Raw genomic sequence first — 17,585 nt, 5'->3', positions numbered from 1 at the left:
GTATTTTTGTAGTTTTAGTGATTTATTTAATGCTTTCCTTCTAATTCCTTGGTGTTATCTTTTAATGTATGTCAGCAATATTTAAAAGGTCTTTGGACTGAAATAATTTCTTACATTCAGTTTTGCATATTTCTCAGGTATTTTTATGGTTGAAGAACTGTTCAGTTAACAAGCTCCAATACAATACACATACGTGTGCAAAAAGGCTGTTTTTATGAACTCATGTGCCACTCTGTGATTGTCTCTCTCTGGATTAATGTGATCAGTGTAGTCCAGTGCTCTGCTTTCTCCTCTTGCCTCTCCAAACTATCTGATTGTACACCAAATAATTATAACAATAACATGCATTTTCTTCATGTTTTCAATGTCTTGACTTGTGTAAAAATGAGAATAGTACAAGAAGTTTAGTGTATTTGTGCTAATCTCGTTTATTCTGCAAATTTTTATCAGAAAATATCAGCCATTCTTTCAGGTGCTGCAAAGAAAGGCAACAAAACACTTTTTAAAAATTTAATTTTCTTCTTTTAAGCAAATACTACGTGTGATGGAGATAAAGAATCAGAGGTTGAAGATGTTGAAACAGACAGCGGTAACTCACCTGAAGATCTGAGGAAGGTATGTTAAGTTACCATTGCAACTTTAGATCATTTGGCTTAAAGTAGCTTTTAAAAACATTTCTGAAATAATTTAAGGTAATTTTCCAAGATAACTTTGGACTTGTAGTAACTGATGAATGAATTGGAACTTTTTTCCCAGTATTTATTTTTATAATAAGTTGTTTCTATTTCTAAATTTTTCTGAAGGAAATAATGATTGGTTTACAATATCAAGCAGAGATTCCACCTTATCTCGGAGAGTATGCTGGTAATGAGAAAGGTAAGAAAGGCTTTTAATTTTGATAATATTTGGTAAGCCAAGTTATCTCTGAATATGTTTATCTCAGTATCTGATTGTATACTCATCCTATGAGTGTAAAGATAGATTTGGAGTAGGGGAAGAATTAGCCTGACTTAGGAATAACGTATCACAATTAACCATGAGACTCAGAGAACCACTGCTCACCTCCTCCATCCCCCCACCTCTTGTGGTGCTTCTTAGCATGCTAATACCTGTTAAAATAGTGGAGCTGCTCTTAATGTACAACTCTTTGGCCTACATCCCACTGCAGTGGGAGCTGGTAGCATTGTATCACCCGAGATAATGAAAACAGTGGGGATAAAATCTTTTGGGGAAGAAATGCTTAAGAAAAATGAAGCTGGAAGAAGTTCCCTTGCCCCAGCCCTGAAAAGATAGAATGTAAGGATTCAGGGCTTCCCGGATAGCTCAGTTGGTAAAGAATCTACCTGCAATGCAGGAGACCCCCGTTCAATTCCTGGGTCAAGGAGATCCGCTGGAGAAGGGATAGGTTACCCACTCCAGTATTCTCAGGCTTCCCTTGTGGCTCAGCTGGTAGAGAATTCGGCTGCAATGCGGAAGACTTGGGTTTAATCCCTGGCTTGGTAAGATCCCCTGGAGAAGGGAAAGGCTACCCACTCCGGTATTCTGGCCTAGAGAATTCCATGGACTGTATAGTCCATGGGGTCACAAAGAATCAGACACAACTGAGCAACTTTGACTTCTCTTCAAGGATTCTGCTGCTTTTGTTACACACTCCTACTTAAGTGTAATCAGTTTTCCTCACATTTTTGGCAGATTGTAACTATAGCTAGTTCTGAAAATGTGGATGGATGAGGTGGTGAGAAGTAAAAATCCAGGTATACTTTCCTAGCTCAACTTGGAAACCACATAGATTTGGCCGTGGGCAGAGTCCATGCTCAGCAGCAGCCAGCCCTTAGATGAGACATAGTGGAGGTGATATTCACTCAGTTCTGCCCTTCAGACAGAAGCATGTACCTTCTCCCTCTTATGAGGAGATAAACTCAGACTATTTTACCTATTTAAGTTTTGACCAAAGAATAAAGAAACTAGTTCCAGAAACTTACCTCAAAAGTTCAGTGTTTTGCTTCAGAGGCACGCTTTATTTTTAATTTCCTGCTCACTGGGAGTAGTAGTGCCTGCTTATACAGTCGTGAGTGTAAAGCACTTATTATGGTCTCCGTATAGTGAGCTCTCAGTAAATTACTTTCATTAGCTATATTTAGTAATTATTATACACTTAAAGAATGGATTGACGTTGAAGCAATGGGAGAAATACTTGGGCCATCTGTGTGACTGTATAGTGTGGAGTGGAAGCTTTGAGAATGGCAGCAGTGTTTGCATTAATAAAATACACAGTTTGTTTTAGTGACATTTGCTTATTAAGTATGAGCTTCTTTAAAAGGTGGAAACTTTGCTTCTCTTACTGTTTGCCATTCTTTTCCATTTTTCATCAGTATATTAAAGGAAAGATAGATCTTTCCTAGTTACTTCATTACTGGTTGATATTTTTATTTCTGTTGGTTTGTTTTAATTTGTTTGCAATTTTTAACCTCTAGACATTCCATAGAGTCATTTAGGGAGTTAAAGAGAAATTTTCAGTAAAGTTATTACTGAATTTACACAGGTTACTTTTACCCCCTCATTAGAAGAATGTAAGATACCACTTCTGGGTTTTATATTAGACTGCTTAGAAAAGTCTCTATTAGACTACATAGAAAGCCTCTAATTTGGTAAAGCCAACCACCAAAAAAACCTGCTTGCTTTAGTCATTGGAATATTTGGTCCTTAATAAAGTTTTAAAAAAAATTGTTTTAAACCTTTATTGATTGCCAGACAATCAGATGTCTTCAAAGTTAGTTACTTGTATAGGAAAAGGGAGAACATTTGTGTACGTCTTGTAGTGTGTTGATACATTTAATGTGTTAATGGGATTTTCTTTATCAGTGTATGAAAATGAAGACCAGTTACTTTGGCGTCCTGGTGTGGTTTTGGAGAGCAAAGTTAAGGAGTACCTTGTTGAGACCTCATTAAGAACTGGAAATGAAAAAATAATGGATCGAATTTCTGCAGGAACACATACAAGGGACAATGAACAGGTATACATCAATTTTTGTTGAAGTAGCAGCTAACTAATGTAGTATCTTCTTGATATTCTTATATTTGATTAAAATATTTTTAATGTATGAACTGGCTGTCTCTTTCTGATTCTGAAACTTGGAAGATACTGGTTTAAAAAAACCCCAGGACCTAATGATAACCGTTCATGTCTTCTGGCTTTTTTTCCCCTTTATACACACATATACTCTACTTTAGATACCATTTTGTATCCTTTTAATCCCTTAATCTCATTTTATTTGCTATTGAGATTTCTTTAACAGTTCATTCTTGGTGACTGTATATTCCATTGTATATTTAGACATTCTCTGTAATTGGACTTTGAGATTTTACAATGAAGTTACTTCTTGGATTATTCTTGAACTTTATTAAGGAAGTGGTTAAAGTTAATGTCTATTAAGTGTGTATAAATTTGCTTTAGGGGTATCTGTTAAATACTGTGTACTTGTAGATGCAGAGCAGTCTTCTGATGGTATGTGGGATAAGCGTAGGAGTATGGTCTACCGGGGTTTTTTCTCTCTGGCATTGTTTTGCCCCTCTCATATACCTTTTCACTTGTTATTACTAGTCTAGTTAATCCTGACTAATGGGTGCCCAGAGATAGGTGGACTCAAACTTGAATTTCCAAATAACATAGAGAAGCCATACTAGCTGAATTTAAGAGCAGTTTTGTCAGCTGTCAAAAGGAAATCCTGTTGGATTTTTCTACTGATATTTTGTTAAAACTGTAAATTATTTTTGGAAGAATTAGTACCTTTAAAACATTAAACCTTCTACTTGAAGAGCATGATCTGATCCTCTGTTTATTTGATTGTTTTAATCACTTGAATGTTTTTGTTTAAATATCACATGTGTCTAATTGATTCTTCATTGTCTTGAAGCGTGTGTGTGTGTTTAGCTTTGTAAATGGGATCTCTAGTATATTTGTATTTGTATATTATTGATTTAGAGAAATATATAGATTAAAATTTTTTTTCCTGAAACTATTGAAACTAATTTAGTATAATGATTTTTCAGTTGTTTCTCTTAGGTTTAAAGTTATTATTGAATTAGACTTTTATTCCTTCCTCACCATTATTATATCTCTTATTCCTATTATATGTCCTCCTACATTAGCCATAACTCTCGGAAACTTTTGGTAGTAATAGTGGTTTGAGGCCTGCTTTTATTGAAAGAGCTTCTCAGGTGGCCCAGTGGTAAAGAATCCTGCCAATGCAGGAGACACAAGAGACTTGGATTCAGTCCCTGGGTTGGGAAGATCCCCTGGAGAAGAGAATGACAACCCACTCTGGTATTGCCTGGAAAATCCTTTGGACAGAGGAGCCTGGTGGGCTATAGTCCCTGGGGTTGCAGAGAGCTAGACAGAGCTGAGTGAGTGACCACAGAATACCACCTCAGGTTTTTACATTAAGCATAATACCAGCCATGGTTTGATGCCGGCTGTTTTCTTAGAATAAGATAATATCCAGCTACTTATAACTGCTACACTTTTTGTCTTTTTAAAAATAAGACAATAAGGTGCTGATTTATCTGAAGCTTTTTTAGCAACTGTTGAGATTGTTTTTAATGGTTGATGATTGATATATTGATTATTAACCTATTAATGTGTTAATAGGTTTACTCATATACTTGCCTTTCTTGAAACTTACTTGACAAAGTAGATTATTAGTTAACTTTCAATTGAGTTCTGACTGCTGCTATTTAGTATATTCATAATTCCAAACAGATTTAATGGAAAGAAATTCTAATTTTTAAAAAATGGTATCTTCCATAGTAGATGGAAATAACTAAGACCATTATAAACTCCAATCATTAAAATATCTATCCTTTTACTGTAGGCCTGCTGCTGTTGTCTGTTATTAAAACTCTAAAAGTCAGGGAGTAGGTGGTAACAAGAGACGAGACCATGGTTCTATCTTTTTCCAACTGGAAATAAACATCTAAAATAGGAGAATTCTCCCAGCACAGAAGATCTAGCAATTAAACAAAGCGAGGAATGATACTGGTAGATCACTTCTGAGCAGTAGAGTGAGAATGAAAACACTTCTGGGATACCTGAGTCAGTGTATAGGATAAATTAAATGTCTGGCAGACATACGCTTCAGATGTTCTGAAATTAGCATTTCAGCTGGTATTTGTCAGGATTCTTACAATGCACATGTTTTTGTTTGTGTGTGTGTTTGTTTTTAATGCTAAGTATGAACTTTTGGTTAGTTTTATTGAATAGTTTTTTCCCCTTTCCCCTAGGCATTATATGAACTTCTCAAGTGTAACCATAATATAAAGGAAGCAATCGAAAGATACTGCTGCAACGGAAAGGCATCTCAAGGTAAGAAACACTTGGGATCAAGAGAGGGAAAGGACAGGGGCTGGTCTTGGGGGATCAGAATAAGCAAAGTATCATAAAGGACAGAGCAGTCCTGTCACACTTTTGTGTAAGATCTGTGTTCATCTTCACAGCAAATGATTTTTTCCTTTTCTTGCCTTCTATTTTTAGGCATACCAGAGATTGTTCAAATACAAATTAGTTACCCCCCGTCACCTCCAGAACAAAGCAGACCCCAGAGATGACAGTATATCCAAAGTAATTAATAAGAATGATTTTATGTTTTCACTGGGGGAAAAAGTTGTTTTTTCTTTTTCTCAAACCAGACAGGAAATGAAAAGGAGATTAAAAAATTAAAAAAGAAACATATAATATATTCCAAACATGTATAATAAACATGCAAGAAGTATATTTTTAGTAATCATGTAACAAATTTTTTTAGTGCTTAGGTTTTGATTTGTGTGTGTCAAGGAAAATGGTTAACTTTAATTTCAGTTTTTTTGTCATATAAATGGATTACATGCACCATAGCTTTCATTAAGTATATATAGAGTGAAATAATGCTTAATAATAGAATATAAATAAACTTGGAAAAATATAAAAGCTGAAAACAATGCATCGAAACTTGTGGGTGAAATAGTCTCTTGAAAGGTTTCCTTGTAATAGCTGCTTTTTTGAAAAAAAAATTATTTTAAGCTCTCAAAACTATGAAAAGCTAAGTGCATTTAATTTTTCTTTACTTCAGGGTTTCTAAGATTTTCTTTTTTAGTCAAACTGTTTTTCACCTTTGTGGTGGACTACTATGAATGGCTTTGGGGACCAGTTCTCCATTGTGAGTGAGGCACTTCAGGTCTCTGCTTCAAGTAGATTTAATTCATCAGTATTAATATCTGCTGGGAAGTTGAATGGGACTTAAGTCTCCTGAGAGCATAAGCTGTTTTTTATTCCCTTTATATTTCTGCAGTATAGCACTCTGCAAACTGACTTTAAATAAATATGTGTTGATTATTTATGGTCTCTAATTAAAGAGACCATAAATGATTTTGATGTAAGACCTAAGTAAGGCTTTTTTTTCCATAGAGGAAATAACATTTTACTTTTTTCTAATTAAAAATGCTCATTGTTTTTAAAAAAAAAAATCAGAAAAACAATGAACATAAATTGTAGGAAAAAAAGTAAATTCTTGTCTCATTATACAGAGAACAAAACCCAATGTTTACATTTTGGTATTCTAAATTTTTTTAGTTAGGATTACTAAAAGCATACTTTTAGTAAGGACTTGTATATGTGTGTGTGTAGAAGTTTATAGTCTTCTATAGGAAACCATACTGTAAGTAAATCAGTGATTTGTATATATGAGTTTTGAGGCCAATTTATTTTGTTTTAAAATTTCTCTAGAAGGAATGACTGCATGGACAGAAGAAGAATGCCGGAGCTTTGAACATGCACTCATGCTTTTTGGAAAAGATTTTCATCTTATACAGAAGAATAAGGTAAGTTAGGCAAATTAGACAGAAACAGAAAAATTGCTTAGTGATTGCAACGAATATAAGCAACTAATTTATAAGTCACTTGTGTGGGGGAAAAAAGCTATAACTTGTTAATGCTCCCATGCTATTAACATATTGATTACTTTCTCATCAGTCTTTCTGTAAATTTAACGTCATGTCATCTAGTCGCTCAGTTGTGTCCGACTCTTTTGTGACCCCATGGTCTGCCAAGATCCTCTGTCTATGGGATTCTCCAGGCAAGAATGCTGGAGTGGGTTGCCAGTTCCCTCTCCAGGGGATCTTCTTGACACAGGAATTGAACCCATGTCTCCTACATTGCAGGCAGATTCTTTACCATCTGAGCCACAAACCCAATACTGCTCTGAAATGTAAAATCTAGTTTAAAAAGCAGTAGGGCTAGAATATTGAATAGCAATAGGCATTGAATGTCCAGTTAAATATTTCAGAATCTTTGTTTCCTTAGGACAAAAAGAATAAATCATATTTTAATGAGATATAATTATCTCAAGCTTTTTAGAATATATACACACTTTTTAAAAAATTGCCTTTATTTTTTAGAGCAGTTTTAAGTTCATAACCAAATTGAGAAAGTAGAGAGAAGTCCCATGTGTTTCCTGTTCCTGCACATACATGGCTTCCTCCTCCATCAACATCCCACACCAGAGTGGTATATTTGTTACAGCTAATAAATCTACATTGCCATATTTTTATCCCCCAAAGTTAATAGTTTACATTAGGGTTCACTCTTTGTGTTATATATTCTATGGATTTTGAAAAATGTATGATGATACCTATCCACCACTGTAGTATCCTACAGAATAGTTTCACTGATCTAAAAATTGTGTCATATAATTGGAATCATACAGTATGTAGCCTTTGCAGATTGGCTTCTTGACTTAAGTAATATGCATTTAAGGTTCCTCCATGATTTTTTGTGGCTCGTTTCTTTTTATCACTGAATAATATCCCATTGTATGGATATACCAGTTTGTTTATCCATTTACCATTTGAAGGACATCTTGATTGCTTTCAAGTTTTGGAGACTTACGGTTAATGTGTTTATTGAAAGGTATATATACTTTATTTCTTGGTTTAAAATGCTTGTTCCTTATGATCTTATAACAAAGCCACTAAATCACAATAGAGGTTCTGAAACTTCCTTATTGGGTAATTAAGCAGGGGAGAAAGTGTTTATTGGGAAAAAAATATGGAATTTTTTTCTATACGTCTGAATTTATACCTTTAGCTGTGTATAATTAGAGAAACCCTAGACTGGATGTGGAGCCAAGTTGAATGAGGCTCAAATTTTATTATCATTGTTGATTTTCTATCAGACTTTGTTGCAGTTAAGAGCCAAATGCATGATAAAGGAAAAATCTTGCCTTTAGCTGGCAATCACCTTAAAATCCAGATGCGGTTAAGTACTGATCCCTTTGCAAACGGAGTCTCTTTTGGGTCATGGAGCTCTTTGGTAATCTGATGAAGCTGCACCCTTCTCCCCAGAAAAGTGTACTTGAGTGACATTTTGGGAATTACTACATCCCATTGAGGCTCATTCATGGATCACTCAGGGTTAACAAGTACCCTTGGTACAGTCAGAATCATGGTGAAAGTTCAGTGAAGAAAAGTAAAGTATATCAGTGTTTTAAGATTTTCAGTAAAGGTGTAAGATAATTTCTGGATGCACATTTATTATTATTATTATATTCTGATTTAAATAAAAAGCCTTGGGCTTTGGAAGGTAGCTCATTATTAAATAGTGTGAAAATAAAGACAGTTTACTAGTAATGTGTTCAGAATTTCATAATTAGGAAGATAGAAAATAAGACCCATGGGTGTTAAAAAAAAGTTACTAAAAATGTAGAATTTTTTGGTTTTTAAACAAAATTCACCTTGTTTTTATTAGGTGAGAACTAGAACAGTTGCTGAATGTGTAGCGTTTTACTATATGTGGAAGAAATCTGAGCGTTATGATTACTTTGCTCAGCAGACAAAATTTGGAAAGAAACGATATAACCATCACCCTGGAGTTACGTAAGTACCGTGGGCTTAACTTCAGGGATTTTTGTTTTTAACTGTGATACACAGTCACAACATTATTTGGGTGTGTGTTTTAGGGACTATATGGATCGTTTGGTGGATGAAACAGAAGCTCTGGGTGGGACAGTAAATTCTTCAGCCTTAACTTCTAACCGACCTGAGCCTGTACCTGATCAACAGCTAAACATTCTCAACTCTTTCACTGCCAGTGATTTGACAGGTAAGAACATGAGCATCTTTTTGCATTTTTTAGTGTAATGTGGGACAGAATTATATCCTCTTTGTCACATGATGTAGGACCACTTACTGGAACCATTTCTCATTTCTTTTTAGCTCTGACCAACAGTGTAGCGACCGTCTGCAATCCAACGGATGTGAATTGTTTGGATGATAGCTTTCCTCCACTGGGCAACACGCCCCGTGGACAAGTCAATCATGTGCCTGTTGTAACGGAGGAGTTACTCACCCTGCCCAGCAATGGGGAAAGTGATTGTTTTAATTTATTTGAGACTGGATTTTATCACTCAGAGCTGAACCCCATGAACATGTGCAGTGAAGAGTCAGAAAGACCAGCAAAGAGATTGAAAATGGGCATTGCTGTTCCTGAATCCTTTATGAATGAGGTTTCTGTAAATAATTTGGGTGTGGACTTTGAAAATCACACACATCATATCACCAGTGCCAAAATGGCCGTGTCTGTGGCTGACTTTGGCAGTCTGTCTGCCAACGAGACCAATGGTTTCATCAGTGCCCACGCTCTGCATCAGCATGCCGCCCTGCACTCTGAATGAAGCGAGTGCAGGGCCCAGGAATGGTGGGTGTGCAGTACCAATACCAGGAAAGTGTCGGGTTTGCTTAGTCTTTCACTGGAAGTTTGAACTTTTTCACTATGACATCAGTGATGTCAGTATGTATAGAACTATATCTTGATTTATCAAGAGTATTTTCATTTTCAATCCATAAATGTGGAGATGAACTATGATCAGCAGAGTTGGGAACTAAGATTGAACTCTGTGGTGCAGCTTTAAGCTCTGCTTATCTCTTCCTCATCCCCAATACCTCTTCCCCACTCCCTTCTTTTTCTATTCTTTTCTGTTCCCCACTGCCCTCACTCCCAATTTTAAAACCTGTAGACAGAGGCCACCAGCTCAAAACCAGCACAGATGTTCTGAACTGAATGGAGTGGCTTCTATTCGTGTAAATTCCTTTTGCCGTAATGGATGCAGTGGAATAACAATGTTTACAGGTACCGATCCTGATCCCTGCTCAATGTAGCATTTTTTGGTTTTATTTTCTTAATTAAATAAAAAGCAGGGGTAGGTTTCTTTAAACTGCACAAACATGCAAGGATTTTTTTAAAAATGGAAACTTCTCTCATGTTATTCAACTAGAGCACTTCAGTTTACAAAACAGCAAGTCCATCTTTATAGAAGCCAGCACGAGGAACTGCGTGCAAATTATGAAGACGCTTGCTTGGATCCTGTTTCAAAATTCTAGACCAGGGCTACCTTACACAGAATTGGTCATTTTACTGCCGGAAGACTTCTGTGTAATTTCATTTATTGGCTAAAAAATTGGCATTTGAAGATATGGTGTTTAGATGGGGTTTTGTCCACCATTATCAAGATTGTAATCATAAAAATCATACTGGTCATTGATAACTTAGTTTTTCCTGAGGCAGTTGACTTGCAGGGCACAGCCTACAAAGCCAAGGATGTTGCCACTTAGACTGGTTTACATTTTGGGACACCTTTTCAGTTGTTTTGTAGTGCTGCAGTTCAGATGTTAATATTTAGGTGGGATTTCTAGAGCCTACACATAATGCAGTAGAACCTTGAAGAATATTTAAACTTTTCTGTTTAGCTTGGACCAGTTAGGAAGAAAAAAATGTGAGTTTCTATCTGAACTACAATGGTACGTTACCACTTTTAAGTTCTAAAAAGTGATTGACGTTCAGATGCGTCTCAAAACTCACTTTTATTTTTATTCTAAACATTGTGAATGAGAAACCATTGTCATAAACTCTGGCCATTTTTGCTCCGTAGACATGCATCTTTAAGTTATAAGGTGACTTCAGGCAATATGTAGTGCAGTGTTAGGATGTGATAAGCTTTGCTTTTTTAGTTCAGTTAAAACACCGAATTTTCCCTTTTTTTTTTTTGCACCGTCTTAATTAAAATTTTCAATTTCTACTAGTTGTCTTGCTTTGCCAAAACTTAAATATTTGGCTCCATTGCTGATATTTCTAAGTCGCTTCAAGGTTGTGCTGATGAATAGATAGCATGTAGTGACCTTAGTGATGGAAAGGGAGGGTATTTATTACACAAACTGTGAACTGCAATGACATCCTTAGTTTCGGATGATGTGCATTCTTGTTTTCCTTTGCAGCATTTTAATGAAGATTGCTTTGAAGTGTTTACGCATTAGCACATTTACTAAAAAAGTTAGTTTAGCACAGTGGACGAAAGTGGTTAAATTAATAACTTAAAGTAAGTCTCTAATTTATACATCTAAAGTCAGCATTCCTGTATGCACACAGTAAATAATGGGTAGCCTGGGCTTTTTGTTGCTTTCAGATATTTTTATCCAAGTTGTCAGCTTCATATTGCTGTGGTGGTGTGCTAAACTTTGAACCTAATTTCTTTTGTTAAAAATGAATACATCTATAATTTAGTAAGATACTGGCCATAATCTTCCATTGTTGTAACTTTAATTTTTACTCTGGGTTTACAGTGGCTGGTCTGTATAAAATAATTTACACAAAGATGACTGAATGCTAATACCAGTTGCACTTAAATGAACATGCCCATTCTCAGTAGCTGATGCAGTAATATATTCAGTTTATCTATGCATTGCTGGGATCTTGATATAAGATGGAAACAGTGTTTCTTATCTAAAGTTTTGATTATCAGCAAGTTGAATGGACACTTTAGTTATTTAAATAAAGATTTTTGACCAAAATCCAGAAATGATATGAGAGAAAAATAAATTCCAGCTAGTTTAGTAGATTTTTAAACACCAATCTGATTTTAGCCTCTTAGAGAGTGCTAACTAGCTGGTAACGTTTACTTTTAATTCCTTGTTAAAATGAGGCAATAATTTGCAAGATTTTTGTATATATATGTAAATTCTTCATATCTTTTTAGATCTAATTCAATATTTTCTGACTGCTTCCTCCATGTATAATACCATTTTTGTGCATGCTTGATGTGACATTCATAAATTGTACCACTATGACTTTATTCATGTAAAATAACTATTTATTGAATTTCCTTTTAAATCTGGATTTACTGGGTTTTTTTTCCTCTCCGTTTAAGCATCTTAACAGAGAATTTGTTACTGTTTCTTAGAAGAATTGCGTTTGAGAGCGTGAAAATAACTGATTTGCAGTCTTAGGAAGAAACAATAATGCCTTTATTATCAAGTGTTAAGCACAATTCTTATAACAAACTGTGATAAATTCTTTTTTTTTTCTTTGCCATGTTATTTTCATATGAACAAACCAAAAATCCACGGTGAGCAGTTGCAGTGTTGGCTGATGTGTCTTTTTATGTACAGGGGGTTTGAAGAGGACAGCGGATTCATTTAGAAGTGAAACTGGTGCTGTGATTATAGCAATACTTTACTTTTGTTAGTTGTACTCCACTTTTTCATGCTAGCTTTTTCAGTGTTTAGTTTTCCTCTTGTTATGGTCAACTGCTGAATTTACTTGAAGGATGTAGAATACTGTTTAAACAATACTAAAGTCTGTACAATTAGGTCAAAGAACTGTGCAATTGTTTCCTTTTTAATTTTTACAATTGAGGGTCATAATATTTGAGAACATCAGATCTAATAGAGCATAGTGAAACTATTTAATTTAACCAAAGTCTCTAGTAAATATTTCAACTTTGAATGTAAACTAATGAATAAACCTGACCACCAAGGAGATTGTTTGCCCAGAGTTTCAAAGCACATTGTCTACAAATGGAAATTGAAATAATTTATAAAAATATTGACATTACTATGTTTTTTAAAAAGTTCTTAATTTTTTCACTGAAAGGAGGAAACTGTTAGTTTTATTGTTAAATATGGTAGATATTAAAACTCCTCTTAGATGACCAGTGATTCCCGTTGTCCCGGTTTGAAATAAGTATGCCGTGAGTATGAGATTGATTAGTGACAATCAGAACAAGTTTTAGTATCAGATGTTCAAGAGGAAGTTGCTATTGTTGCATTGATTTTAATATTTGTACATAAACACTGATTTTTTTGAGCATTATTTTGTATTTGTTGTACTTTAATACCTGGTGTACAGTTCCAGAAATAAAAATCTGGAAATCTTTTTTTTTCTTGGTTCGTGTGAGTATTTGCTACAAATAGATTTTTATCTAATGACTCTTAAGCTATAACACATGGGCAGATATTTAACCACTGTTAAGTTGGGTTTAGATGTAGTAAATAAGATATTTAATAGGTAAATACAATTGATAGGTAAAATAGTTTTCTTTAAATCCTCTAAAATAAATGTCCATCTATCAATACAATAAAATTCTAGCTATCCCAAAGTGAGGATTATATGTACTTTTAGTTTCATTCAGGAAATACTTATTGAATGTCTGTTCCATTTCAAACACTGTTCTCAGTAACTGTTGTCATTTAGGGAGACCTGAAATCTGAAATTTGATCAGATGTTATTATTTCATAGTATATTTATAGTAAACTAGTCTTCCTTGTTCATAGTTTGGTTCGGTTAAGTTGCTCAGTCATGTCTTGACGCTGCAACACCAGGGGCTGCAGCACACCAGGCCTCCCTGTCCATCACCAACTCCCGGAGTCCACTCAAACTCATGTCCATCGAGTCAGTGATGCCATCCAGCCATGTCATCCTCTGTCATCCCTTTCTCCTTCCTGTCTTCAGTCTTTCCCAGCATCAGGGTCTTTTCAAATGACTCAGCTCTTTGCATCAGGTGGCCAAAGTATTGGAGTTTCAGCTTCAACATCAGTCCTTCCAATGAATATTCAGGACTGAATTCCTTTAGGATGGACTGGTTGGATATCCTTGCAGTCCAAGGGACTGTCAAGTCTTCTCCAACACCACAGTTCAAAGCATCAATTCTGCACTCAGCTTTCTTTATAGTCCAACTCTCACATCCATACATGACCACTGGAAAAACCATAGCTTTGACTAGAAGGACCTTTGTTGACAAAGTAATGTCTTTGCCTTTTAATATGCTGTCTGGGTTGGTCATAATTTTCTTCCAAGGAGCAAGCATCTTTTAATTTCATGGCTGCAGTCACCATCTGCAGTGATTTTGGAGCCAAAGAAAATAAACTCTGTGACTGTTTGCATTGTTTTCCCATCTATTTATCATGAAGTGATGGGATCAGAGGCCATGACTTTAGTTTTCTGAATGTTGAGCTTCAAGCCTTTTTCACTCTCTTTCACTTTCATTAAAAGGCTCTTAGTTCTTCACTTTATGCCATAAGGGTGGTGTCATCTGCATGTCTCAGGTTATTGGTATTTTTCCCAGCAATCTTGATTCCAGCTTGTGCTTCATCTATTCCAGTATTTCATGATGCACTCTGCATATAAGTTAAATAAGCAGGGTGACAATATACATTCTTGATGTACTCCTTTCCCGATTTGGAAACAGTCTGTTGTTCTATGTCCAGTTCTAACTGTTGCTTCCTGACCTGCATGCAGGTTTCTCAAGAGGCAGGTCAGGTGGTCTGGTATTCCCATCTCTTTCAGAATTTTCCACAGTTTGTTGTGATCCACACAGTCAAAGGCTTTGGCATAGTCAATAAAGCAGAAATAGATGTTTTTCTGGAACTTTCTTGCTTTTTCAATGATCCAGCAGATGTTAGCAATTTGATCTGTGGTTCCTTTGCCTTTTCTAAAACCAGCTTGAACATCTGGAAGTTCACAGTTCACGTATTGTTGAAGCCTGGCTTGGAGAATTTTGAGCATGACTTTACTAGCGTGTGAGATGAGTGCAATTGTGCGGTAGCTTGAGTGTTCTTTGGCATTGCCTTTCGTTGAGATTGGAATGAAAACTGACCTTTTCCAGTCCTGTGGCCACTGCTGAAGTTTTCCAAATTTGCTGGCATGTTGAGTGCAGCACTTTCACAGCATCATCTTTTAGGATTTGAAATAGCTCAATTGGAATTCCATCACTTCCACTAGCTTTGTTCGTAGTGATGTTTCCTAAGGCCCACTTGACTTCACATTCCAGGATGTCTGGCTCTGGGTGAGTGATCACTCCATCGTGATGATCTTGGTCGTGAAGATCTTTTTTCTACAGTGCTTCTGTGTATTCTTTCCACCTCTTCTTAATATCTCCTGCTTCTGTTAGGTCCATACCACTTCTGTCCTTTATTGAGCCCATCTTTGCATGAAATGTTCCCTTGGTATCTCTGATTTTCTTGAAGAGATCTCTACTCCTTCCCGTTCTGTTGTTTTCCTCTATTTCTTTGCATTGATTCCTGAGGAAGTCTTTCTTATCTCTCATTGCTATTCTTTGGAACTCTGCATTCAAATGGGTATCTTTTCCTTTTCACTTCTCTTCTTTTCACAGCTATTTGTAAGACCTCCTCAGCCAGGCATGTTGCTTTTTTGCATTTATTTTTCTTGGGTATGGTCTTGATCCCTGTCTCCTGTTTGGTAGACTCCAGAAATAACTTCCCCAAGTCTTCATCTTCCAAGCTAAATATCTCACTTTGGCATAATTTCACAAGTTTGGTCCCCGTATTTCACTTGTTCTGACCGCAGCTTTTTCTGTCTAGTTCCTTTCTTAATATGCAGTGATCAGATGGCACGTAATGTCCAGATTTTGTACAAGGACAAGAGGACATCTTTGCTTCGGTTGCTCATCTAAAATGACATTTCTTCATTCACAGGCACCAAAGAGCCTTGATGAGCAGGCCTCCCTGGTGGACACATAAACAGAAGTGTCTTCAAAGTGGTTAGAAACACCAGTGTTTCTTGGCTGAATACAGCCAAGTGTGCAGCCGAGTGCCACATGAGAGCACAGCCCTTTAGGCTTTTAGGGGAGGGAGGAGAGCCTAGTGAGAGCAGAGTGATCGAGACACTTGTAGACCTTAAGCCGTTTCATCCATGCATGGTTTGTGTTTCTAGCATGCTGCTTCTCTTTCTTTTTCAAAGGTCGCATGGCATCTGTAAATTGGGTAGTTTGTTATACACACATCCATTTTTAATTTAAAATAGCCTTGTGGTATAGCACTGTTTAGGATTTCCCACCCAGGTAAGTGATCTCTAATCCATATTCTCTTTTCTGTGGCTGGCTGGGTTCTCTGAACAAAACTGCACAGGGACACTGAAGTCCTAGTCCTAGATCAGAAATGCTCACATTTTTCAAGGCTTAATATACTATAGCTGGCATTCACTTCAGCGAGAGACATGCTTCATAGTATACCTAGATTTTGATGAGATTGTTTGTACACAAGTAAAGCTAATACTGCCATGAAGTTGTTTCCTGGTGTAGAATTAATAAAAACATTTCATAAACATGTCAGAAATGAAATAAGTCATTTATAAATCTTGAAAAGTTATTCCAGTATGGAAAAAATGATTTAAAAAAAAATAGCAGTTTTCTTTTTAAAAAATAACTTCATCCCTCTAGTCCAGACCAAGTCATCATACTGGGCAAGCTTTATTCTCCCATTGTGAGCATTTTATCAGCAGGAACTGTTTTATTCTTTGAATCTTCCAGGACTGTTCACATAGTAGGCATTCAATAAATGTTTGATGAATTTGATGTTTCACTATACTACACTTAAACTGATGGTAACTTTCCCTGCAACTTAAGATAGTAAAACTTTTAAGACAAAAGTTAAAATAAGCATATAAAGAACAATCCTGATTGAACGATTAATGTTGCACCATATTTGTACTCTGTTATACACATTTTTTAATGAATTATTTTTAAAAAGTCTGACATTGTAACACTAAACTCCTAAATACATCAGTCTACCTAACACTACCACAGGAGTTACATTTCTGTATTTAACCTAAAGTTCTGGATAATAGGATCTTCCTGATCAGCTAGCTTGGCTTATATATATATATACATATATATATATGTAGAATGTATAATTTTATTTTTGGCTGTGAAGTGAAAGTTGCTCAGTCGTGTCCGACTACTTGCAACCCCATGGACTGTACAGTCCATAGAATTCTCTAGGCCACAATACTGGAGTGGGTAGCCTTTCCCTTCTCCAGGGCATCTTCCCAACTCAGGGATTGAACCCAGGTCTCCTGCATTGCAGGCAGATTCTTTACCACTGTGCCACTGGGTCTTTATTACTGCACGAGGGCTTTTCTCTAGTTGCAGCAAGTGGGGACTACTCTCTGGTTGCTGTTCTTGGGCTTCTCGTTGCGGTGGCTTTTTGTGTGGAGCATGGGCTCTAGGGTGCTCAGGCTTCAGTAGTCGAGGCTCCTGGGCTCCAGAGCGCGGGCCCAATAGCCTGTGTGTTGCACAGGCTTAGCTGCTCCGAGGCATGTAGGATCCTCCTGGGCCAGGGATTGAACCCGTGTCTCCTGCACTGGCAGGCGGATTCTTTACCGAGCCACCAGGGAAGCCCTTGGCTTTTTAACAAAGTGAGTTCCCCTGGTGGCACAAATAAAAAAGACAAATGAGGCTGAGAAAAAATGCTCCCATGGACTTAAGTGC

General features: G+C 36.3%; 1 protein-coding gene across 2 annotated transcripts in view; it reads left to right on the top strand.

The window, feature by feature from the left end:
• MIER3 (MIER family member 3) overlaps positions 1-13,241 on the top strand; it is a 28,638-nt gene extending 15,397 nt beyond the window's left edge. The window contains exons 6-13 of one of the 2 annotated variants that reach the window (XM_088827702.1): positions 530-615; positions 804-876; positions 2,863-3,014; positions 5,281-5,362; positions 6,761-6,852; positions 8,777-8,904; positions 8,988-9,130; positions 9,244-13,241. In XM_088827702.1, the coding sequence (XP_088683828.1) occupies positions 530-615; positions 804-876; positions 2,863-3,014; positions 5,281-5,362; positions 6,761-6,852; positions 8,777-8,904; positions 8,988-9,130; positions 9,244-9,701 (1,214 nt within the window). In that variant the 3' untranslated portion in view covers positions 9,702-13,241. Of the gene's footprint in view, positions 1-529; positions 616-803; positions 877-2,862; positions 3,015-5,280; positions 5,363-6,757; positions 6,853-8,776; positions 8,905-8,987; positions 9,131-9,243 lie in introns of both variants that reach the window. The other variant, XM_055422028.2, reaches the window with a different exon arrangement.
• The last annotated feature ends 4,344 nt before the right edge of the window (positions 13,242-17,585 follow it).

This window comes from Moschus berezovskii, chromosome 18 (assembly GCF_049115385.1).
Source record: "Moschus berezovskii isolate FMDL1 chromosome 18, NW_MosBer_1.0, whole genome shotgun sequence".
NCBI lineage: Eukaryota > Metazoa > Chordata > Mammalia > Artiodactyla > Moschidae > Moschus > Moschus berezovskii.
The sequence above is the reverse complement of the archived record's forward strand: the minus strand, read 5'-3'. Positions and strand labels throughout refer to the sequence as shown.